Source organism: Mustelus asterias, chromosome 12, assembly GCF_964213995.1.
Source record: "Mustelus asterias chromosome 12, sMusAst1.hap1.1, whole genome shotgun sequence".
NCBI lineage: Eukaryota > Metazoa > Chordata > Chondrichthyes > Carcharhiniformes > Triakidae > Mustelus > Mustelus asterias.
In genome coordinates, this window is record NC_135812.1 from 58,103,633 (window position 1) to 58,127,465 (window position 23,833).

The following is a 23,833-nucleotide window of genomic DNA, read 5'->3' on the forward strand; positions in this document are numbered from 1 at the left end:
TATATGCACCTCAACTCAATTATCCCCTTGTCCCATATTGCTTGATATCCTCAAATCTATCCATCTCCATCTCAGTCTTGAAAACTCCAAATGACCCTCAGCATCCACAGCCTCCTGAGAGAGAAAGTACTAGATTCCCATCCCCCTCTATGTGGAGAAGGACTTTCAACTTTCCTTCCTGGACAGCTGACCTGTTATTTGAAGATTTCACCTCCTCATTTTGGATTGCCCCAGCAGAAAAAATAGTCCAGTGAATTTCCTTGTTCAGGAAGGCAGCGGATTTTAAATTTGTGGATTGGCTGTACAGAGTATTGCTGGCAAAATATCCCCAAAATGTCTTGTTTTTTTCAGCAAATCCAAAATCAGAGAACAAAACATTTTAAGTGCATTTATTAGTCACAAGTAGGCTTACATTAACATTGCAATGAAGTTACTGTGGAAATAACCTAGTCGCCACACTCCGGCGCCTGTTCAAGTACACTGAGGGAGAATTCAGCACGGCCAATGCAGCTAACCAGCACGTCTTTCGGACTGTGGGAGGAAACCGGAGCACCTGGAGGAAACCCATGCAGACACGGGGAGAACGTGCAAACTCCGCATAGACAGTGACCCAAACCGGGAATCGAACCTAGGTCCCTGCGCTGTGAGACAGCAGTGCTAACCACTGTTCCACCATGCTACCCCCTTTTGAAGCATCCAGGCCAATACCAAGAGCTGGGCAAAACTGCCTGCACTTGATGCCAAAAACCAAGCACTAGTTGCCCCTTACCCAGCATCATCTCCCTGGGAGTTACACAAGCTTAAATAAAGTAAAGAAGCTCACCTTGTGATGTCCTCTTGTACCTGGATGCAGTCTTTGGAATGGACCCAGAGAAAGTACGACTGGAACAAAAACAGATTTGCATTTATACAGCACCTCTTGTGACCTCAGGACTTTCCAAAGGGCTTTCTGATCTTGCTGCTGTCAATGCTTTTGAATTGTAGTCACTGCATCTTGTAGGAAATGTGGTAACTAATTTTCACACAGCAACACTCCCAGAAACAGCAACGAGATCATGGGCAGATAATCTGTTTTAATGATGTTGATTGAGGGGTAAATACCAGCCAAGACACTGGAGATAACAACACCCGCACTCTTCATAATATCCTCGAATTGTTTGATATCCCCCTGAGAGGCAGACTGGGCCTCCAGCTTAACATAGAATTATATAATTCCTACAGTACAGAAGGAGGCCATTTGGCCCATCGAGTCTGCACTGATCACATCCCTTACAGCACCTCCAACAGAGCAGCACTCCATCAATACTGCACCAAAGTGTCTACCCAGGCTTCTGTGCTCAAGTCTTTGAGTGAGGCTTCAACTCACAAATCTAACTCAGAAGCAAGAGCAAGATTAACGCAGCCATGGATCACATTCCATTGCAGTTTATTATTGTCCAGACCAGCAGACCCGCCCTCCTGAGCCTCTCCACAGAGAGAATGTCAGCACCTTGCCAGCTATCCCAGGAGTCCCTGCTGGCAGAGTGAGCTCACCACACAATGAGTGCCTTTCCCATGTCTGCAGCTCACTTACCTGTGTGAAAATAAATACAATCTGAACACTGGGGAATAGGAGTTTAATCGGATGTTCGCAGCCTTTCGATCCAGCAACATGGACAATCCGAAAAACATCAAGCAGCAAACTGCAGGCTGCAAACAGCAGTAACCCTCCTGTCAGTCAGAACACAGAGCAGGATCAACGACAAAAGCAAAACACTGCAGATACTGACAATCTGAAACAAAAACAGAAAATGCTGGAAAATCTCAGCAGGTCTGCCAGCATCTGGAGGGGGAAACAGTGAATGTTTCAGGTCAGTGGCCTAACATTGTAACTTGGCTGGATGGCTCCCTGGAGTGAGCTACAGCACCAGGGGATGAGTCTAGGTGTGAATGAGGGGTGGGGGTGGGATAAGGAGACACTGTTCAAGGAGTGGGAGAGTCCTGCCCTTTCACAGTTTCTCCGTCAGCTTAGTTACCTCTAGAATGGGGCGAAGGGGCTTAAGGAGAGGGAAAGACCAGCAGGCCTGAGCATAACCAACACCACTGCTCCTACCTTACTTGGGCTTACCACTGGACCCACTTCCAGCCTGATAACACTTGGGATTGACAAGGGTAGATAGATACAGAAACAAGAAGGTACCCATCTCCCAACATCTAGCTAGAACATCTGGCCTTGGATGGCCTGATTTCCTGGGGCAGGAGGCAGTGTGTGTGAATGGGATGTAGTATGTGTGAATGAGAGCAGTCTGTGAGAATGGAGGCAGTGTGTGTGAATGGAGGCAGTGTGTGAGAATGGAGGCAGTGTGTGTGAATGGGGCGCAGTGTGTGTGAATGGGGGCAGTGTGTGTGAACGGGGTGTAGTGTGTGTAAATGGGGGCAGTGTGTATGAATGGGTGCAATGTGTGTGGGGTGCAGTGTGTGTGAATGGGGTGCAGTGTGTGTGGGGTGCAGTGTGTGTGAATGGGGTGCAGTGTGTGTGAATGGGGGATGTGAGTGTGAATGGGGTCAGTGTGTGTGAATGGGAGAGTATGTGTGAATGGGGTACAGTGTGCATGAATGGGGTCACTGTGTGTGAATTGGGGGGCAGTGTGTGTGAATGTGGTGCAGTGTGTGTGAATGGGTGCAATGTGTGTGTGAATGGGGTCACTGTGTGTGAATGGGGTGCAGTGTGTGTGAATCGGCGGCAGTGTGCGTGGCGTGCAGTGTGTGAATGGGGGGCAGTGTGTGTGGGGTGCAGTGTGTGTGAATGGGGTGCAGTGTGTGTGGGGTGCAGTGTGTGTGAATGGGGGCAGTGTGTGTGAATGGGGGCAGTGTGTGTGAATGGGGTGTGTGTGTGTGAATTGGGGGGCAGTGTGTGTGAATGGGTGCAGTGTGTGTGAATGGGGTGTGTGTGTGTGAATGGGGTGTGTGTGTGTGAATAGGGGGGCAGTGTGTGTGAATGGGGGGCAGTGTGTGTGAATGGGGGAGTGTGTGTGAATTGGGGGCAGTGTGTGTGAATGGGGTGCAGTGTGTGTGAATTGGGGGGCAGTGTGCGTGAATGGGGTGCAGTGTGTGTGAATTGGGGGACAGTTTGTGTGAATGTGGTGCAGTGTGTGTGAATTGGGGGGCAGTGTGTGTGAATGGGGGAGTGTGTGTGAATGGGGGAGTGTGTGTGAATGGAGGAGTGTGTGTGAATGTGGTGCAGTGTGTGTGAATGGGTGCAATGTGTGTGTGAATGGGATCACTGTGTGTGAATGGGGTGCAGTGTGTGTGAATCGGCGGCAGTGTGCGTGGCGTGCAGTGTGTGAATGGGGGGCAGTGTGTGTGGGGTGCAGTGTGTGTGAATGGGGGCAGTGTGTGTGAATGGGGTGTGTGTGTGTGAATTGGGGGGCAGTGTGTGTGAATGGGTGCAGTGTGTGTGAATGGGGTGTGTGTGTGTGAATAGGGGGGCAGTGTGTGTGAATGGGGGGCAGTGTGTGTGAATGGGGGAGTGTGTGTGAATTGGGGGGCAGTGTGTGTGAATGGGGTGCAGTGTGTGTGAATTGGGGGGCAGTGTGCGTGAATGGGGTGCAGTGTGTGTGAAATGGGGGACTGTTTGTGTGAATGTGGTGCAGTGTGTGTGAATTGGGGGGCAGTGTGTGTGAATGGGGGAGTGTGTGTGAATGGGGGAGTGTGTGTGAATGGGGGAGTGTGTGTGAATGGGGGAGTGTGTGTGAATGGGGTGCAGTGTGTGGGGGGTGCAGTGTGTGTGGGGTGCAGTGTGTGTGGGGTGCAGTGTGTGTGAATGGGTGAGTGTGTGTGTGAATGGGGGGGCAGTGTGTGTGAATTGGGGAGTGTGTGTGAATGGGGTGCAGTGTGTGTGGGGTGCAGTGTGTGAATGGGGTGCAGTGTGTGTGGGGTGCAGTGTGTGTGAATGGGGGGGGTGTGTGAATGGGGTGTGTGTGTGAATGGAGGCAGTGTGTGTGAATGGGGTGCAGTGTGTGTGGGGTGCAGTGTGTGTGAATGGAGGGTGTGTGTGTGTGAATGGGGTACAGTGTGTGTGGGGTGCAGTGTGTGTGAATGGAGTGTGTGTGTGTGAATGGGGTGCAGTGTGTGTGAATGGGTGCAGTGTGTGTGAATGGGGTGCAGTGTGTGTGAATGGGGGCAGTGTGTGTGGGGGGCAGTGTGTGTGAATGGGGGAGTGTGTGTGAATGGGTGCAGTGTGTGTGGGGTGCAGTGTGTGTGGGGTGCAGTGTGTGTGAATGGGGGAGTGTGTGTGAATGGGGTGCAGTGTGTGTGGGCTGCAGTGTGTGTGGGGTGCAGTGTGTGTGGGGTGCAGTGTGTGTGAGCTGCAGTGTGTGTGGGGTGCAGTGTGTGTGAGTGGGGGCAGTGTGTGTGAATGGGGGCAGTGTGTGTGAATGGGGTGCAGTGTGTGTGAATGGGGGCAGTGTGTGTGGGGTGCAGTGTGTGTGGGGTGCAGTGTGTGTGAATGGGGGAGTGTGTGTGAATGGGGTGCAGTGTGTGGGCTGCAGTGTGTGTGGGGTGCAGTGTGTGTGGGGTGCAGTGTGTGTGGGGTGCAGTGTGTGTGAGCTGCAGTGTGTGTGGGGTGCAGTGTGTGTGAATGGGGGCAGTGTGTGTGAATGGGGGCAGTGTGTGTGAATGGGGTGCAGTGTGTGTGAATGGGGGCAGTGTGTGTGGGGTGCAGTGTGTGTGGGATGCAGTGTGTGTGAATGGGGGAGTGTGTGTGAATGGGGTGCAGTGTGTGTGGGGTGCAATGTGTGCGGGGTGCAGTGTGTGTGGGGTGCAGTGTGTGTGGGGTGCAGTGTGTATGGGGTGCAGTGTGTGTGGGCTGCAGTGTGTGTGGGGTGCAGTGTGTGTGAATGGGGGCAGTGTGTGTGAATGGGGGCAGTGTGTGTGAATGGGGTGCAGTGTGTGTGGGGTGCAGTTTCTGTGAATGGAGGGTGTGTGTGTGTGAATGGGGTACAGTGTGTGTGAATGGGTGCAGTGTGTGTGAATGAGGTGCAGTGTGTGTGAATGGGGGCAGTGTGTGTGGGGTGCAGTGTGTGTGAATGGGGGAGTGTGTGTGAATGGGGGCAGTGTGTGTGGGCTGCAGTGTGTGTGGGGTGCAGTGTGTGTGAATGCGTGTGTGTGTGTGAATGGGGTGCAGTGTGTGTGGGGTGCAGTGTGTGTGAATGGGGGATGTGTGTGTGAATGGGGGCGTGTGTGTGAATGGGGGCGTGTGTGTGAATGGAGGCGTGTGTGTGAATGGGGTGCAGTGTGTGTGAATGGGGGGGGGGTGTGTGTGAATGGGGTGCAGTGTGTGTGAATGGAGGCAGTGTGTGTGGGGTGCAGTGTGTGTGAATGGGGGCAGTGTGTGTGAATGGGGTGCAGTGTGTGTGGAGTGCAGTGTGTGTGAATGGAGGGTGTGTGTGTGAATGGGGTACAGTGTGTGTGAATGGGTGCAGTGTGTGTGAATGGGGTGCAGTGTGTGTGAATGGGGGCAGTGTGTGTGGGGTGCAGTGTGTGTGGGGTGCAGTGTGTGTGAATGGGGGCATGTGTGCGTGAATGTGGTGCAGTGTGTGTGAATTGGGGGGCAGTGTGTGTGAATGTGGTGCAGTGTGTGTGAATGGGGGAGTGTGTGTGAATGGGCTGCAGTGTGTGTGGGGTGCAGTGTGTGTGGGGTGCAGTGTGTGTGAATTGGGGGGCAGTGTGTGTGAATGTGGTGCAGTGTGTGTGAATTGGGGGCAGTGTGTGTGAATGGGGTGTGTCTGTGAATGGGGGAGTGTGTATGAATGGGGGAGTGTGTGTGTGTGGGGTGCAGTGTGTGTGGGGTGCAGTGTGTGTGGGGTGCAGTGTGTGTGGGGTGCAGTGTGTGTGAATGGGGGAGAGTGTGTGTGAATGGGGTGCAGTGTGTGTGAATTGGGGGGCAGTGTGTGTGAATTGGGGGGCAGTGTGTGTGAATGGGTGTGTGTGTGTGAATGGGGGCAGTGTGTGTGAATGGGGTGCAGTGTGTGTGGGGTGCAGTGTGTGTGAATGGGGGCATGTGTGTGTGAATGTGGTGCAGTGTGTGTGAATTGGGGGGCAGTGTGTGTGAATGTGGTGCAGTGTGTGTAAATTGGGGGACAGTGTGTGTGAATGGGGTACAGTGTGTGTGGGGTGCAGTGTGTGTGAATGGGGGTGTGTGTGTGAATGGGGTGCAGTGTGTGTGAATGGGGTGCAGTGTGTGTGAATGGAGGCAGTGTGTGTGGGGTGCAGTGTGTGTGAATGGAGGGTGTGTGTGTGAATGGGGTACAGTGTGTGTGAATGGGTGCAGTGTGTGTGAATGGGATGCAGTGTGTGTGAATGCGGGCAGTTTGTGTGGGGTGCAGTGTGTGTGAATGGGGGCAGTGTGTGTGGGGGGCAGTGTGTGTGAATGGGGGAGTGTGTGTGAATGGGTGCAGTGTGTGTGGGGTGCAGTGTGTGTGAATGGGGGAGTGTGTGTGAATGGGGTGCAGTGTGTGTGGGCTGCAGTGTGTGTGGGGTGCAGTGTGTGTGGGGTGCAGTGTGTGTGTGGGCTGCAGTGTGTGTGGGCTGCAGTGTGTGTGGGCTGCAGTGTGTGTGGGCTGCAGTGTGTGTGGGCTGCAGTGTGTGTGGGGTGCAGCGTGTGTGGGGTGTAGTGTGTGTGGGGTGCAGTGTGTGTGAATGGGGGAGAGTGTGTGTGAATGGGGGAGAGTGTGTGTGAATGGGGTGCAGTGTGTGTGAATTGGGGGGCAGTGTGTGTGAATGGGGGTGTGTGTGTGAATGGGGGCAGTGTGTGTGAATGGGGTGCAGTGTGTGTGGGGTGCAGTGTGTGTGAATGGGGGCATGTGTGTGTGAATGTGGTGCAGTGTGTGTGAATTGGGGGGCAGTGTGTGTGAATGTGGTGCAGTGTGTGTAAATTGGGGGGCAGTGTGTGTAAATGGGGTACAGTGTGTGTGGGGTGCAGTGTGTGTGAATGGGGGTGTGTGTGTGAATGGGGTGCAGTGTGTGTGAATGGGGTGCAGTGTGTGTGAATGGAGGCAGTGTGTGTGGGGTGCAGTGTGTGTGAATGGAGGGTGTGTGTGTGAATGGGGTACAGTGTGTGTGAATGGGTGCAGTGTGTGTGAATGGGATGCAGTGTGTGTGAATGGGGGCAGTTTGTGTGGGGTGCAGTTTGTGTGAATGGGGGCAGTGTGTGTGGGGGGCAGTGTGTGTGAATGGGAGAGTGTGTGTGAATGGGTGCAGTGTGTGTGGGGTGCAGTGTGTGTGGGGTGCAGTGTGTGTGAATGGGGGAGTGTGTGTGAATGGGGTGCAGTGTGTGTGGGCTGCAGTGTGTGTGGGGTGCAGTGTGTGTGGGGTGCAGTGTGTGTGGGCTGCAGTGTGTGTGGGCTGCAGTGTGTGTGGGGTGCAGTGTGTGTGAATGGGGGCAGTGTGTGTGAATGGGCTGCAGTGTGTGTGAATGGGGGCAGTGTGTGTGGGGTGCAGTGTGTGTGAATGGGTGCACTGTGTGTGGGGTGCAGTGTGTGTGGGGTGCAGTGTGTGTGGGGTGCAGTGTGTGTGAATGGGGGAGTGTGTGTGAATGGGGTGCAGTGTGTGTGGGGTGCAGTGTGTATGGGGTGCAGTGTGTGTGGGCTGCAGTGTGTGTGGGGTGCAGTGTGTGTGAATGGGGGCAGTGTGTGTGAATGGGGTGCAGTGTGTGTGGGGTGCAGTGTGTGTGAATGGAGGGTGTGTGTGTGTGAATGGGGTACAGTGTGTGTGAATGGGTGCAGTGTGTGTGAATGGGGTGCAGTGTGTGTGAATGGGGGCAGTGTGTGTGGGGTGCAGTGTGTGTGAATGGGGGAGTGTGTGTGAATGGGGGTAGTGTGTGTGGGCTGCAGTGTGTGTGGGGTGCAGTGTGTGTGGGGTGCAGTGTGTGTGGGGTGCAGTGTGTGTGAATGCAGGTGTGTGTGTGAATGGGGTGCAGTGTGTGTGGGGTGCAGTGTGTGTGAATGGGGGATGTGTGTGTGAATGGGGGCGTGTGTGTGAATGGGGGCGTGTGTGTGAATGGGGTGCAGTGTGTGTGGGGTGCAGTGTGTGTGAATGGGGGGGGTGTGTGTGAATGGGGTACAGTGTGTGTGAATGGGTGCAGTGTGTGTGAATGGGGTGCAGTGTGTGTGAATTGGGGAGTGTGTGTGAATGGGGTGCAGTGTGTGTGGGGTGCAGTGTGTGAATGGGGTGCAGTGTGTGTGGGGTGCTGTGTGTGTGAATGGTGGGGGGTTGTGTGAATGGGGTGCAGTGTGTGTGAATGGAGGCAGTGTGTGTGAATGGGGTGCAGTGTGTGTGGGGTGCAGTGTGTGTGAATGGAGGGTGTGTGTGTGTGAATGGGGTACAGTGTGTGTGGGGTGCAGTGTGTGTGAATGGAGGTTGTGTGTGTGAATGGGGTACAGTGTGTGTGAATGGGTGCAGTGTGTGTGAATGGGGTGCAGTGTGTGTGAATGGGGGCAGTGTGTGTGGGGGGCAGTGTGTGTGAATGGGGGAGTGTGTGTGAATGGGTGCAGTGTGTGTGGGGTGCAGTGTGTGTGGGGTGCAGTGTGTGTGAATGGGGGAGTGTGTGTGAATGGGGTGCAGTGTGTGTGGGCTGCAGTGTGTGTGGGGTGCAGTGTGTGTGGGGTGCAGTGTGTGTGGGCTGCAGTGTGTGTGGGCTGCAGTGTGTGTGGGCTGCAGTGTGTGTGGGGTGCAGTGTGTGTGAATGGGGGCAGTGTGTGTGAATGGGCTGCAGTGTGTGTGAATGGGGGCAGTGTGTGTGGGGTGCAGTGTGTGTGAATGGGTGCAGTGTGTGTGGGGTGCAGTGTGTGTGGGGTGCAGTGTGTGTGGGGTGCAGTGTGTGTGAATGGAGGAGTGTGTGTGAATGGGGTGCAGTGTGTGTGGGGTGCAATGTGTGTGGGGTGCAGTGTGTGTGGGGTGCAGTGTGTGTGGGGTGCAGTGTGTATGGGGTGCAGTGTGTGTGGGCTGCAGTGTGTGTGGGGTGCAGTGTGTGTGAATGGGGGCAGTGTGTGTGAATGGGGTGCAGTGTGTGTGGGGTGCAGTGTGTGTGAATGGAGGGTGTGTGTGTGTGAATGGGGTACAGTGTGTGTGAATGGGAGAGTATGTGTGAATGGGGTACAGTGTGCGTGAATGGGGTCACTGTGTGTGAATTGGGGGGCAGTGTGTGTGAATGTGGTGCAGTGTGTGTGAATGGGTGCAATGTGTGTGTGAATGGGGTCACTGTGTGTGAATGGGGTGCAGTGTGTGTGAATCGGCGGCAGTGTGCGTGGCGTGCAGTGTGTGAATGGGGGGCAGTGTGTGTGGGGTGCAGTGTGTGTGAATGGGGTGCAGTGTGTGTGGGGTGCAGTGTGTGTGAATGGGGGCAGTGTGTGTGAATGGGGTGTGTGTGTGTGAATTGGGGGGCAGTGTGTGTGAATGGGTGCAGTGTGTGTGAATGGGGTGTGTGTGAATAGGGGGGCAGTGTGTGTGAATGGGGGGCAGTGTGTGTGAATGGGGGAGTGTGTGTGAATTGGGGGCAGTGTGTGTGAATGGGGTGCAGTGTGTGTGAATTGGGGGGCAGTGTGCGTGAATGGGGTGCAGTGTGTGTGAATTGGGGGACAGTTTGTGTGAATGTGGTGCAGTGTGTGTGAATTGGGGGGCAGTGTGTGTGAATGGGGGAGTTTGTGTGAATGGGGGAGTGTGTGTGAATGGGGGAGTGTGTGTGAATGGAGGAGTGTGTGTGAATGTGGTGCAGTGTGTGTGAATGGGTGCAATGTGTGTGTGAATGGGGTCACTGTGTGTGAATGGGGTGCAGTGTGTGTGAATCGGCGGCAGTGTGCGTGGCGTGCAGTGTGTGAATGGGGGGCAGTGTGTGTGGGGTGCAGTGTGTGTGAATGGGGGCAGTGTGTGTGAATGGGGTGTGTGTGTGTGAATTGGGGGGCAGTGTGTGTGAATGGGTGCAGTGTGTGTGAATGGGGTGTGTGTGTGTGAATAGGGGGGCAGTGTGTGTGAATGGGGGGCAGTGTGTGTGAATGGGGGAGTGTGTGTGAATTGGGGGGCAGTGTGTGTGAATGGGCTGCAGTGTGTGTGAATTGGGGGGCAGTGTGCGTGAATGGGGTGCAGTGTGTGTGAAATGGGGGACTGTTTGTGTGAATGTGGTGCAGTGTGTGTGAATTGGGGGGCAGTGTGTGTGAATGGGGGAGTGTGTGTGAATGGGGGAGTGTGTGTGAATGGGGGAGTGTGTGTGAATGGGGGAGTGTGTGTGAATGGGGGAGTGTGTGTGAATGGGGGAGTGTGTGTAAATGGGGTGCAGTGTGTGGGGGGTGCAGTGTGTGTGGGGTGCAGTGTGTGTGAATGGGTGAGTGTGTGTGTGAATGGGGGGGCAGTGTGTGTGAATTGGGGAGTGTGTGTGAATGGGGTGCAGTGTGTGTGGGGTGCAGTGTGTGTGAATGGGGGGGTGTGTGAATGGGGTGCAGTGTGTGTGAATGGAGGCAGTGTGTGTGAATGGGGTGCAGTGTGTGTGGGGTGCAGTGTGTGTGAATGGAGGGTGTGTGTGTGTGAATGGGGTACAGTGTGTGTGGGGTGCAGTGTGTGTGAATGGAGTGTGTGTGTGTGAATGGGGTGCAGTGTGTGTGAATGGGTGCAGTGTGTGTGAATGGGGTGCAGTGTGTGTGAATGGGGGCAGTGTGTGTGGGGGGCAGTGTGTGTGAATGGGGGAGTGTGTGTGAATGGGTGCAGTGTGTGTGGGGTGCAGTGTGTGTGGGGTGCAGTGTGTGTGAATGGGGGAGTGTGTGTGAATGGGGTGCAGTGTGTGTGGGCTGCAGTGTGTGTGGGGTGCAGTGTGTGTGGGGTGCAGTGTGTGTGAGCTGCAGTGTGTGTGGGGTGCAGTGTGTGTGAATGGGGGCAGTGTGTGTGAATGGGGGCAGTGTGTGTGAATGGGGTGCAGTGTGTGTGAATGGGGGCAGTGTGTGTGGGGTGCAGTGTGTGTGGGGTGCAGTGTGTGTGAATGGGGGAGTGTGTGTGAATGGGGTGCAGTGTGTGTGGGCTGCAGTGTGTGTGGGGTGCAGTGTGTGTGGGGTGCAGTGTGTGTGAGCTGCAGTGTGTGTGGGGTGCAGTGTGTGTGAATGGGGGCAGTGTGTGTGAATGGGGGCAGTGTGTGTGAATGGGGTGCAGTGTGTGTGAATGGGGGCAGTGTGTGTGGGGTGCAGTGTGTGTGGGGTGCAGTGTGTGTGGGGTGCAGTGTGTGTGAATGGGGGAGTGTGTGTGAATGGGGTGCAGTGTGTGTGGGGTGCAATGTGTGCGGGGTGCAGTGTGTGTGGGGTGCAGTGTGTGTGGGGTGCAGTGTGTATGGGGTGCAGTGTGTGTGGGCTGCAGTGTGTGTGGGGTGCAGTGTGTGTGAATGGGGGCAGTGTGTGTGAATGGGGTGCAGTGTGTGTGGGGTGCAGTGTGTGTGAATGGAGGGTGTGTGTGTGTGAATGGGGTACAGTGTGTGTGAATGGGTGCAGTGTGTGTGAATGAGGTGCAGTGTGTGTGAATGGGGGCAGTGTGTGTGGGGTGCAGTGTGTGTGAATGGGGGAGTGTGTGTGAATGGGGGCAGTGTGTGTGGGCTGCAGTGTGTGTGGGGTGCAGTGTGTGTGAATGCGTGTGTGTGTGTGAATGGGGTGCAGTGTGTGTGGGGTGCAGTGTGTGTGAATGGGGGATGTGTGTGTGAATGGGGGCGTGTGTGTGAATGGGGGCGTGTGTGTGAATGGGGGCGTGTGTGTGAATGGGGTGCAGTGTGTGTGAATGGGGGGGGTGTGTGTGAATGGGGTGCAGTGTGTGTGAATGGAGGCAGTGTGTGTGGGGTGCAGTGTGTGTGAATGGGGGCAGTGTGTGTGAATGGGGTGCAGTGTGTGTGGAGTGCAGTGTGTGTGAATGGAGGGTGTGTGTGTGAATGGGGTACAGTGTGTGTGAATGGGTGCAGTGTGTGTGAATGGGGTGCAGTGTGTGTGAATGGGGGCAGTGTGTGTGGGGTGCAGTGTGTGTGGGGTGCAGTGTGTGTGAATGGGGGCATGTGTGTGTGAATGTGGTGCAGTGTGTGTGAATTGGGGGGCAGTGTGTGTGAAGGTGGTGCAGTGTGTGTGAATTGGGGGGCAGTGTGTGTGAATTGGGGGGCAGTGTGTGTGAATGGGGTGCAGTGTGTGTGAATGGGGGGGTGTGTGTGAATGGGGTGCAGTGTGTGTGAATGGGGTGCAGAGTGTGTGAATGGAGGCAGTGCGTGTGGGGTGCAGTGTGTGTGAATGGAGGGTATGTGTGTGAATGGGGTACAGTGTGTGTGAATGGGGTACAGTGTGTGTGAATGGGTGCAGTGTGTGTGAATGGGGTGCAGTGTGTGTGAATGGGGGCAGTTTGTGTGGGGTGCAGTGTGTGTGAATGGGGGAGTGTGTGTGAATGGGTGCAGTGTGTGTGGGGTGCAGTGTGTGTGAATGGCTGCAGTGTGTGTGAATGGGTGCAGTGTGTGTGGGGTGCAGTGTGTGTGAATGGGGGAGTGTGTGTGAATGGGTGCAGTGTGTGTGGGGTGCAGTGTGTGGGGGGTGCAGTGTGTGTGAATGGGTGCAGTGTGTGTGCGGTGCAGTGTGTGTGGGGTGCAGTGTGTGTGAATGGGGGAGTGTGTGTGAATGGGCTGCAGTGTGTGTGGGGTGCAGTGTGTGTGGGGTGCAGTGTGTGTGAATGGGGGAGTGTGTGTGTGAATGGGGGAGTGTGTGTGAATGGGCTGCAGTGTGTGTGGGGTGCAGTGTGTGTGGGGTGCAGTGTGTGTGAATTGGGGGGCAGTGTGTGTGAATGTGGTGCAGTGTGTGTGAATTGGGGGCAGTGTGTGTGAATGGGGTGTGTGTGTGAATGGGGGAGTGTGTATGAATGGGGGAGCGTGTGTGAATGGGGTGCAGTGTGTGTGGGGTGCAGTGTGTGTGGGGTGCAGTGTGTGTGGGGTGCAGTGTGTGTGAATGGGGGAGAGTGTGTGTGAATGGGGGAGAGTGTGTGTGAATGGGGTGCAGTGTGTGTGAATTGGGGGGCAGTGTGTGTGAATGGGGGTGTGTGTGTGAATGGGGGCAGTGTGTGTGAATGGGGTGCAGTGTGTGTGGGGTGCAGTGTGTGTGAATGGGGGCATGTGTGTGTGAATGTGGTGCAGTGTGTGTGAATTGGGGGGCAGTGTGTGTGAATGTGGTGCAGTTTGTGTAAATTGGGGGGCAGTGTGTGTGAATGGGGTACAGTGTGTGTGGGATGCAGTGTGTGTGAATGGGGGTGTGTGTGTGAATGGGGTGCAGTGTGTGTGAATGGGGTGCAGTGTGTGTGAATGGAGGCAGTGTGTGTGGGGTGCAGTGTGTGTGAATGGAGGGTGTGTGTGTGAATGGGGTACAGTGTGTGTGAATGGGTGCAGTGTGTGTGAATGGGATGCAGTGTGTGTGAATGGGGGCAGTTTGTGTGGGGTGCAGTGTGTGTGAATGGGGGCAGTGTGTGTGGGGGGCAGTGTGTGTGAATGGGGGAGTGTGTGTGAATGGGTGCAGTGTGTGTGAATGGGGTGCAGTGTGTGTGAATGGAGGCAGTGCGTGTGGGGTGCAGTGTGTGTGAATGGAGGGTATGTGTGTGAATGGGGTACAGTGTGTGTGAATGGGGTACAGTGTGTGTGAATGGGTGCAGTGTGTGTGAATGGGGTGCAGTGTGTGTGAATGGGGGCAGTTTGTGTGGGGTGCAGTGTGTGTGAATGGGGGAGTGTGTGTGAATGGGTGCAGTGTGTGTGGGGTGCAGTGTGTGTGAATGGGTGCAGTGTGTGTGAATGGGTGCAGTGTGTGTGGGGTGCAGTGTGTGTGAATGGGGGAGTGTGTGTGAATGGGTGCAGTGTGTGTGGGGTGCAGTGTGTGGGGGGTGCAGTGTGTGTGAATGGGTGCAGTGTGTGTGCGGTGCAGTGTGTGTGGGGTGCAGTGTGTGTGAATGGGGGAGTGTGTGTGAATGGGCTGCAGTGTGTGTGGGGTGCAGTGTGTGTGGGGTGCAGTGTGTGTGAATGGGGGAGTGTGTGTGTGAATGGGGGAGTGTGTGTGAATGGGCTGCAGTGTGTGTGGGGTGCAGTGTGTGTGGGGTGCAGTGTGTGTGAATTGGGGGGCAGTGTGTGTGAATGTGGTGCAGTGTGTGTGAATTGGGGGCAGTGTGTGTGAATGGGGTGTGTGTGTGAATGGGGGAGTGTGTATGAATGGGGGAGTGTGTGTGAATGGGGTGCAGTGTGTGTGGGGTGCAGTGTGTGTGGGGTGCAGTGTGTGTGGGGTGCAGTGTGTGTGAATGGGGGAGAGTGTGTGTGAATGGGGTGCAGTGTGTGTGAATTGGGGGGCAGTGTGTGTGAATGGGGGTGTGTGTGTGAATGGGGGCAGTGTGTGTGAATGGGGTGCAGTGTGTGTGGGGTGCAGTGTGTGTGAATGGGGGCATGTGTGTGTGAATGTGGTGCAGTGTGTGTGAATTGGGGGGCAGTGTGTGTGAATGTGGTGCAGTGTGTGTAAATTGGGGGGCAGTGTGTGTGAATGGGGTACAGTGTGTGTGGGGTGCAGTGTGTGTGAATGGGGGTGTGTGTGTGAATGGGGTGCAGTGTGTGTGAATGGGGTGCAGTGTGTGTGAATGGAGGCAGTGTGTGTGGGGTGCAGTGTGTGTGAATGGAGGGTGTGTGTGTGAATGGGGGACAGTGTGTGTGAATGGGTGCAGTGTGTGTGAATGGGATGCAGTGTGTGTGAATGGGGGCAGTTTGTGTGGGGTGCAGTGTGTGTGAATGGGGGCAGTGTGTGTGGGGGGCAGTGTGTGTGAATGGGGGAGTGTGTGTGAATGGGTGCAGTGTGTGTGGGGTGCAGTGTGTGTGGGGTGCAGTGTGTGTGAATGGGGGAGTGTGTGTGAATGGGGTGCAGTGTGTGTGGGCTGCAGTGTGTGTGGGGTGCAGTGTGTGTGGGGTGCAGTGTGTGTGGGCTGCAGTGTGTGTGGGCTGCAGTGTGTGTGGGGTGCAGTGTGTGTGAATGGGGGCAGTGTGTGTGAATGGGCTGCAGTGTGTGTGAATGGGGGCAGTGTGTGTGGGGTGCAGTGTGTGTGAATGGGTGCAGTGTGTGTGGGGTGCAGTGTGTGTGGGGTGCAGTGTGTGTGGGGTGCAGTGTGTGTGAATGGGGTGCAGTGTGTGTGGGGTGCAGTGTGTATGGGGTGCAGTGTGTGTGGGCTGCAGTGTGTGTGGGGTGCAGTGTGTGTGAATGGGGGCAGTGTGTGTGAATGGGGTGCAGTGTGTGTGGGGTGCAGTGTGTGTGAATGGAGGGTGTGTGTGTGTGAATGGGGTACAGTGTGTGTGAATGGGTGCAGTGTGTGTGAATGGGGTGCAGTGTGTGTGAATGGGGGCAGTGTGTGTGGGGTGCAGTGTGTGTGAATGGGGGAGTGTGTGTGAATGGGGGCAGTGTGTGTGGGCTGCAGTGTGTGTGGGGTGCAGTGTGTGTGGAGTGCAGTGTGAGTGAATGCAGGTGTGTGTGTGAATGGGGTGCAGTGTGTGTGGGGTGCAGTGTGTGTGAATGGGGGATGTGTGTGTGAATGGGGGCGTGTGTGTGAATGGGGGCGTGTGTGTGAATGGGGTGAAGTGTGTGTGGGGTGCAGTGTGTGTGAATGGGGGGGGTGTGTGTGAATGGGGTACAGTGTGTGTGAATGGGTGCAGTGTGTGTGAATGGGGTGCAGTGTGTGTGAATTGGGGAGTGTGTGTGAATGGGGTGCAGTGTGTGAATGGGGTGCAGTGTGTGTGGGGTGCTGTGTGTGTGAATGGTGGGGGGTTGTGTGAATGGGGTGCAGTGTGTGTGAATGGAGGCAGTGTGTGTGAATGGGGTGCAGTGTGTGTGGGGTGCAGTGTGTGTGAATGGGGTACAGTGTGTGTGGGGTGCAGTGTGTGTGAATGGAGGGTGTGTGTGTGAATGGGGTACAGTGTGTGTGAATGGGTGCAGTGTGTGTGAATGGGTGCAGTGTGTGTGGGGTGCAGTGTGTGTGGGGTGCAGTGTGTGTGAATGAGGGAGTGTGTGTGAATGGGGTGCAGTGTGTGTGGGGTGCAGTGTGTGTGGGGTGCAGTGTGTGTGGGGTGCAGTGTGTGTGGGGTGCAGTGTGTGTGAATGGGGGCAGTGTGTGTGAATGGGCTGCAGTGTGTGTGAATGGGGGCAGTGTGTGTGGGGTGCAGTGTGTGTGAATGGGTGCAGTGTGTGTGGGGTGCAGTGTGTGTGGGGTGCAGTGTGTGTGGGGTGCAGTGTGTGTGAATGGGGGAGTGTGTGTGAATGGGGTGCAGTGTGTGTGGGGTGCAAAGTGTGTGGGGTGCAAAGTGTGTGGGGTGCAGTGTGTGTGGGGTGCAGTGTGTGTGGGGTGCAGTGTGTATGGGGTGCAGTGTGTATGGGGTGCAGTGTGTGTGGGCTGCAGTGTGTGTGGGGTGCAGTGTGTGTGAATGGGGGCAGTGTGTGTGAATGGGGTGCAGTGTGTGTGGGGTGCAGTGTGTGTGAATGGAGGGTGTGTGTGTGTGAATGGGGTACAGTGTGTGTGAATGGGTGCAGTGTGTGTGAATGGGGTGCAGTGTGTGTGAATGGGGGCAGTGTGTGTGGGGTGCAGTGTGTGTGAATGGGGGAGTGTGTGTGAATGGGGGCAGTGTGTGTGGGCTGCAGTGTGTGTGGGGTGCAGTGTGTGTGAATGCAGATGTGTGTGTGAATGGGGTGCAGTGTGTGTGGGGTGCAGTGTGTGTGAATGGGGGATGTGTGTGTGAATGGGGGCGTGTGTGTGAATGGGGGCGTGTGTGTGAATGGGGTGCAGTGTGTGTAGGGTGCAGTGTGTGTGAATGGGGGGGGGTGTGTGTGAATGGGGGGGGTGTGTGTGAATGGGGTGCAGTGTGTGTGAATGGAGGCAGTGTGTGTGGGGTGCAGTGTGTGTGAATGGGGGCAGTGTGTGTGAATGGGGTGCAATGTGTGTGGGGTGCAGTGTGTGTGAATGGAGGGTGTGTGTGTGAATGGGGTACAGTGTGTGTGAATGGGTGCAGTGTGTGTGAATGGGGTGCAGTGTGTGTGAATGGGGGCAGTTTGTGTGGGGTGCAGTGTGTGTGAATGGGGGAGTGTGTGTGAATGGGGGAGTGTGTGTGAATGGGTGCAGTGTGTGTGGGGTGCAGTGTGTGGGGGGTGCAGTGTGTGTGAAGGGGGTTGTGTGTGTGAATGGGGTGCAGTGTGTGTGGGGTGCAGTGTGTGTGAATGGGGGTGTGTGTGTGAATGGGGTGCAGTGTGTGTGAATGGGGTGCAGTGTGTGTGAATGGAGGCAGTGTGTGTGGGGTGCAGTGTGTGTGAATGGAGGGTGTGTGTGTGAATGGGGTACAGTGTGTCTGAATGGGTGCAGTGTGTGTGAATGGGGTGCAGTGTGTGTGAATGGGGGCAGTTTGTGTGGGGTGCAGTGTGTGTGAATGGGGGAGTGTGTGTGAATGGGGGAGTGTGTGTGAATGGGTGCAGTGTGTGTGGGGTGCAGTGTGTGGGGGGTGCAGTGTGTGTGAATGGGTGCAGTGTGTGTGGGGTGCAGTGTGTGTGGGGTGCAGTGTGTGTGGGGTGCAGTGTGTGTGAATGGGGGAGTGTGAGTGTGAATGGGGGTGTGTGTGTGAATGGGCTGCAGTGTGTGTGGGGTGCAGTGTGTGTGGAGTGCAGTGTGTGTGAATGGGGGAGTGTGAGTGTGAATCGGGGTGTGTGTGTGAATGGGGTGCAGTGTGTGTGGGGTGCAGTGTGTGTGAATGGGGGTGTGTGTGTGAAAGGGGGTGTGTGTGTGAATGGGGTGGTGTGTGTGTGGGGTGCAGTGTGTGTGAATGGGGGAGTGTGAGTGTGAATGGGGGGGTGTGTGTGAATGGGGTGCAGTGTGTGTGGGGTGCAGTGTGTGTGAATTGGGGTGTGTGTGTGAAAGGGGGTGTGTGTGTGAATGGGGTGGTGTGTGTGTGGGGTGCAGTGTGTGTGAATGGGGGATGTGTGTGTGAATGGGGGAGTGTGTGTGAATGGGCTGCAGTGTGTGTGGGGTGCAGTGTGTGTGGGGTGCAGTGTGTGTGGGGTGCAGTGTGTGTGGGGTGCAGTGTGTGTGAATTGGGGGGCAGTGTGTGTGAATGTGGAGCAGTGTGTGTGAATTGGGGGCAGTGTGTGTGAATGGGGTGTGTGTGTGAATGGGGGAGTGTGTATGAATGGGGGAGTGTGTGTGAAAGGGGTGCAGTGTGTGTGGGGTGCAGTGTGTGTGGGGTGCAGTGTGTGTGGGGTGCAGTGTGTGTGGGGTGCAGTGTGTGTGGGGTGCAGTGTGTGTGGGGTGCAGTGTGTGTGAATGGGGGAGAGTGTGTGTGAATGGGGTGCAGTGTGTGTGAATTGGGGGGCAGTGTGTGTGAATGGGGGTGTGTGTGTGAATGGGGGCAGTGTGTGTGAATGGGGTGCAGTGTGTGTGGGGTGCAGTGTGAGTGAATGGGGACAGTGTGTGTGAATGGGGGAGTGGGTGTGTGAATGGAGGCAGTGTGTGTGAATGGAGGCAGCGTGTGTGGGGTGCAGTGTGTGTGAATGGGGTGCAGTGTGTGTGAATGGGGTGCAGTGTGTGTGAATGGAGGCAGTGTGTATTGGGTGCAGTGTATGTAAATGGGGTGCAGTGTGTGTGAATGGGGTGCAGTGTGTGTGAATGGGGGCAGTGTGTGTGGGGTGCAGTGAGTGTGAATGGGGGAGTGTGTGTGAATGGGTGCAGTGTGTGTGGGGTGCAGTGTGTGTGAATGGGGGAGTGTGTGTGAATGGGGTGCAGTGTGTGTGGGGTGCAGTATGTGTGGGGTGCAATGTGTGTGAATGGGGGCGTGTGTGTGTGAATGGGGGGGTGTGTGTGAATGGGGTGCAGTGTGTGTGGGGTGTAGTGTGTGTGAATGGGGGGTGTGTGTGTGAATGGGGGGGTGTGTGTGAATGGGGGGGGTGTGTGTGAATGGGGTGCAGTGTGTGTGGGGTGCAGTGTGTGTGAATGGGGGATGTGTGTGTGAATGGGGTGTAGCGTGCGTGAATGGGGGCAGTGTGTGTGATTGAAGTGCAGTGTGTGTGAATGGGGTGTGTGTGAATGGGGGCAGTGTGTGTGAATGGGGGAGTGTGTGTGAATGGAGGAGTGTGTGTGAATGGGGGCAGTGTGTGTGAATGGGGAAGTGTCTGTGAATGGGGGCATGTGTGTGTGAATGTGGTGCAGTGTGTGTGAATTGGGGGGCAGTGTGTGTGAATGTGGTGCAGTGTGTGTAAATTGGGGGGCAGTGTGTGTGAATGGGGTACAGTGTGTGTGGGATGCAGTGTGTGTGAATGGGGGTGTGTGTGTGAATGGGGTGCAGTGTGTGTGAATGGGGTGCAGTGTGTGTGAATGGAGGCAGTGTGTGTGGGGTGCAGTGTGTGTGAATGGAGGGTGTGTGTGTGAATGGGGTACAGTGTGTGTGAATGGGTGCAGTGTGTGTGAATGGGATGCAGTGTGTGTGAATGGGGGCAGTTTGTGTGGGGTGCAGTGTGTGTGAATGGGGGCAGTGTGTGTGGGGGGCAGTGTGTGTGAATGGGGGAGTGTGTGTGAATGGGTGCAGTGTGTGTGAATGGGGTGCAGTGTGTGTGAATGGAGGCAGTGCGTGTGGGGTGCAGTGTGTGTGAATGGAGGGTATGTGTGTGAATGGGGTACAGTGTGTGTGAATGGGGTACAGTGTGTGTGAATGGGTGCAGTGTGTGTGAATGGGGTGCAGTGTGTGTGAATGGGGGCAGTTTGTGTGGGGTGCAGTGTGTGTGAATGGGGGAGTGTGTGTGAATGGGTGCAGTGTGTGTGGGGTGCAGTGTGTGTGAATGGGTGCAGTGTGTGTGAATGGGTGCAGTGTGTGTGGGGTGCAGTGTGTGTGAATGGGGGAGTGTGTGTGAATGGGTGCAGTGTGTGTGGGGTGCAGTGTGTGATGGGTGCAGTGTGTGTGCGGTGCAGTGTGTGTGGGGTGCAGTGTGTGTGAATGGGGGAGTGTGTGTGAATGGGCTGCAGTGTGTGTGGGGTGCAGTGTGTGTGGGGTGCAGTGTGTGTGAATGGGGGAGTGTGTGTGTGAATGGGGGAGTGTGTGTGAATGGGCTGCAGTGTGTGTGGGGTGCAGTGTGTGTGGGGTGCAGTGTGTGTGAATTGGGGGGCAGTGTGTGTGAATGTGGTGCAGTGTGTGTGAATTGGGGGCAGTGTGTGTGAATGGGGTGTGTGTGTGAATGGGGGAGTGTGTATGAATGGGGGAGTGTGTGTGAATGGGGTGCAGTGTGTGTGGGGTGCAGTGTGTGTGGGGTGCAGTGTGTGTGGGGTGCAGTGTGTGTGAATGGGGGAGAGTGTGTGTGAATGGGGTGCAGTGTGTGTGAATTGGGGGGCAGTGTGTGTGAATGGGGGTGTGTGTGTGAATGGGGGCAGTGTGTGTGAATGGGGTGCAGTGTGTGTGGGGTGCAGTGTGTGTGAATGGGGGCATGTGTGTGTGAATGTGGTGCAGTGTGTGTGAATTGGGGGGCAGTGTGTGTGAATGTGGTGCAGTGTGTGTAATTTGGGGGGCAGTGTGTGTGAATGGGGTACAGTGTGTGTGGGGTGCAGTGTGTGTGAATGGGGGTGTGTGTGTGAATGGGGTGCAGTGTGTGTGAATGGGGTGCAGTGTGTGTGAATGGAGGCAGTGTGTGTGGGGTGCAGTGTGTGTGAATGGAGGGTGTGTGTGTGAATGGGGTACAGTGTGTGTGAATGGGTGCAGTGTGTGTGAATGGGATGCAGTGTGTGTGAATGGGGGCAGTTTGTGTGGGGTGCAGTGTGTGTGAATGGGTGCAGTGTGTGTGAATGGGGGCAGTGTGTGTGGGGGGCAGTATGTGTGAATGGGGGAGTGTGTGTGAATGGGTGCAGTTTGTGTGGGGTGCAGTGTGTGTGGGGTGCAGTGTGTGTGAATGGGGGAGTGTGTGTGAATGGGGTGCAGTGTGTGTGGGCTGCAGTGTGTGTGGGGTGCAGTGTGTGTGGGGTGCAGTGTGTGTGGGCTGCAGTGTGTGTGGGCTGCAGTGTGTGTGGGCTGCAGTGTGTGTGAATGGGGGCAGTGTGTGTGAATGGGCTGCAGTGTGTGTGAATGGGGGCAGTGTGTGTGGGGTGCAGTGTGTGTGAATGGGTGCAGTGTGTGTGGGGTGCAGTGTGTGTGGGGTGCAGTGTGTGTGGGGTGCAGTGTGTGTGAATGGGGTGCAGTGTGTGTGGGGTGCAGTGTGTATGGGGTGCAGTGTGTGTGGGCTGCAGTGTGTGTGGGGTGCAGTGTGTGTGAATGGGGGCAGTGTGTGTGAATGGGGTGCAGTGTGTGTGGGGTGCAGTGTGTGTGAATGGAGGGTGTGTGTGTGTGAATGGGGTACAGTGTGTGTGAATGGGTGCAGTGTGTGTGAATGGGGTGCAGTGTGTGTGAATGGGGGCAGTGTGTGTGGGGTGCAGTGTGTGTGAATGGGGGAGTGTGTGTGAATGGGGGCAGTGTGTGTGGGCTGCAGTGTGTGTGGGGTGCAGTGTGTGTGGAGTGCAGTGTGAGTGAATGCAGGTGTGTGTGTGAATGGGGTGCAGTGTGTGTGGGGTGCAGTGTGTGTGAATGGGGGATGTGTGTGTGAATGGGGGCGTGTGTGTGAATGGGGGCGTGTGTGTGAATGGGGTGCAGTGTGTGTGGGGTGCAGTGTGTGTGAATGGGGGGGGTGTGTGTGAATGGGGTACAGTGTGTGTGAATGGGTGCAGTGTGTGTGAATGGGGTGCAGTGTGTGTGAATTGGGGAGTGTGTGTGAATGGGGTGCAGTGTGTGAATGGGGTGCAGTGTGTGTGGGGTGCTGTGTGTGTGAATGGTGGGGGGTTGTGTGAATGGGGTGCAGTGTGTGTGAATGGAGGCAGTGTGTGTGAATGGGGTGCAGTGTGTGTGGGGTGCAGTGTGTGTGAATGGGGTACAGTGTGTGTGGGGTGCAGTGTGTGTGAATGGAGGGTGTGTGTGTGAATGGGGTACAGTGTGTGTGAATGGGTGCAGTGTGTGTGAATGGGTGCAGTGTGTGTGGGGTGCAGTGTGTGTGGGGTGCAGTGTGTGTGAATGGGGGAGTGTGTGTGAATGGGGTGCAGTGTGTGTGGGGTGCAGTGTGTGTGGGGTGCAGTGTGTGTGGGCTGCAGTGTGTGTGGGGTGCAGTGTGTGTGAATGGGGGCAGTGTGTGTGAATGGGCTGCAGTGTGTGTGAATGGGGGCAGTGTGTGTGGGGTGCAGTGTGTGTGAATGGGTGCAGTGTGTGTGGGGTGCAGTGTGTGTGGGGTGCAGTGTGTGTGGGGTGCAGTGTGTGTGGGGTGCAGTGTGTGTGGGGTGCAGTGTGTGTGGGGTGCAGTGTGTGTGAATGGGGGAGTGTGTGTGAATGGGGTGCAGTGTGTGTGGGGTGCAAAGTGTGTGGGGTGCAAAGTGTGTGGGGTGCAGTGTGTGTGGGGTGCAGTGTGTGTGGGGTGCAGTGTGTATGGGGTGCAGTGTGTGTGGGCTGCAGTGTGTGTGGGGTGCAGTGTGTGTGAATGGGGGCAGTGTGTGTGAATGGGGTGCAGTGTGTGTGGGGTGCAGTGTGTGTGAATGGAGGGTGTGTGTGTGTGAATGGGGTACAGTGTGTGTGAATGGGTGCAGTGTGTGTGAATGGGGTGCAGTGTGTGTGAATGGGGGCAGTGTGTGTGGGGTGCAGTGTGTGTGAATGGGGGAGTGTGTGTGAATGGGGGCAGTGTGTGTGGGCTGCAGTGTGTGTGGGGTGCAGTGTGTGTGAATGCAGGTGTGTGTGTGAATGGGGTGCAGTGTGTGTGGGGTGCAGTGTGTGTGAATGGGGGATGTGTGTGTGAATGGGGGCGTGTGTGTGAATGGGGGCGTGTGTGTGAATGGGGTGCAGTGTGTGTGGGGTGCAGTGTGTGTGAATGGGGGGGGGTGTGTGTGAATGGGGGGGGTGTGTGTGAATGGGGTGCAGTGTGTGTGAATGGAGGCAGTGTGTGTGGGGTGCAGTGTGTGTGAATGGGGGCAGTGTGTGTGAATGGGGTGCAATGTGTGTGGGGTGCAGTGTGTGTGAATGGAGGGTGTGTGTGTGAATGGGGTACAGTGTGTGTGAATGGGTGCAGTGTGTGTGAATGGGGTGCAGTGTGTGTGAATGGGGGCAGTTTGTGTGGGGTGCAGTGTGTGTGAATGGGGGAGTGTGTGTGAATGGGGGAGTGTGTGTGAATGGGTGCAGTGTGTGTGGGGTGCAGTGTGTGGGGGGTGCAGTGTGTGTGAAGGGGGTTGTGTGTGTGAATGGGGTGCAGTGTGTGTGGGGTGCAGTGTGTGTGAATGGGGGTGTGTGTGTGAATGGGGTGCAGTGTGTGTGAATGGGGTGCAGTGTGTGTGAATGGAGGCAGTGTGTGTGGGGTGCAGTGTGTGTGAATGGAGGGTGTGTGTGTGAATGGGGTACAGTGTGTCTGAATGGGTGCAGTGTGTGTGAATGGGGTGCAGTGTGTGTGAATGGGGGCAGTTTGTGTGGGGTGCAGTGTGTGTGAATGGGGGAGTGTGTGTGAATGGGGGAGTGTGTGTGAATGGGTGCAGTGTGTGTGGGGTGCAGTGTGTGGGGGGTGCAGTGTGTGTGAATGGGTGCAGTGTGTGTGGGGTGCAGTGTGTGTGGGGTGCAGTGTGTGTGAATGGGGGAGTGTGAGTGTGAATGGGGGTGTGTGTGTGAATGGGCTGCAGTGTGTGTGGGGTGCAGTGTGTGTGGAGTGCAGTGTGTGTGAATGGGGGAGTGTGAGTGTGAATGGGGGTGTGTGTGTGAATGGGGTGCAGTGTGTGTGGGGTG

General features: G+C 55.8%; 1 protein-coding gene across 1 annotated transcript in view; it reads right to left on the reverse strand.

Moving 5' to 3' along the window:
* Positions 1–23,833, reverse strand: part of LOC144502028 (proton channel OTOP2-like) — a 71,894-nt gene that overhangs the window by 21,873 nt on the left and 26,188 nt on the right. Inside the window, exons 2-3 of the mRNA XM_078226042.1 lie at positions 1,574–1,710; positions 824–882 (exon numbers count right to left, since the gene is read on the reverse strand). Coding sequence (XP_078082168.1) covers positions 824–882; positions 1,574–1,710 — 196 coding nt within the window. The remainder of the gene's footprint in view (positions 1–823; positions 883–1,573; positions 1,711–23,833) is intronic.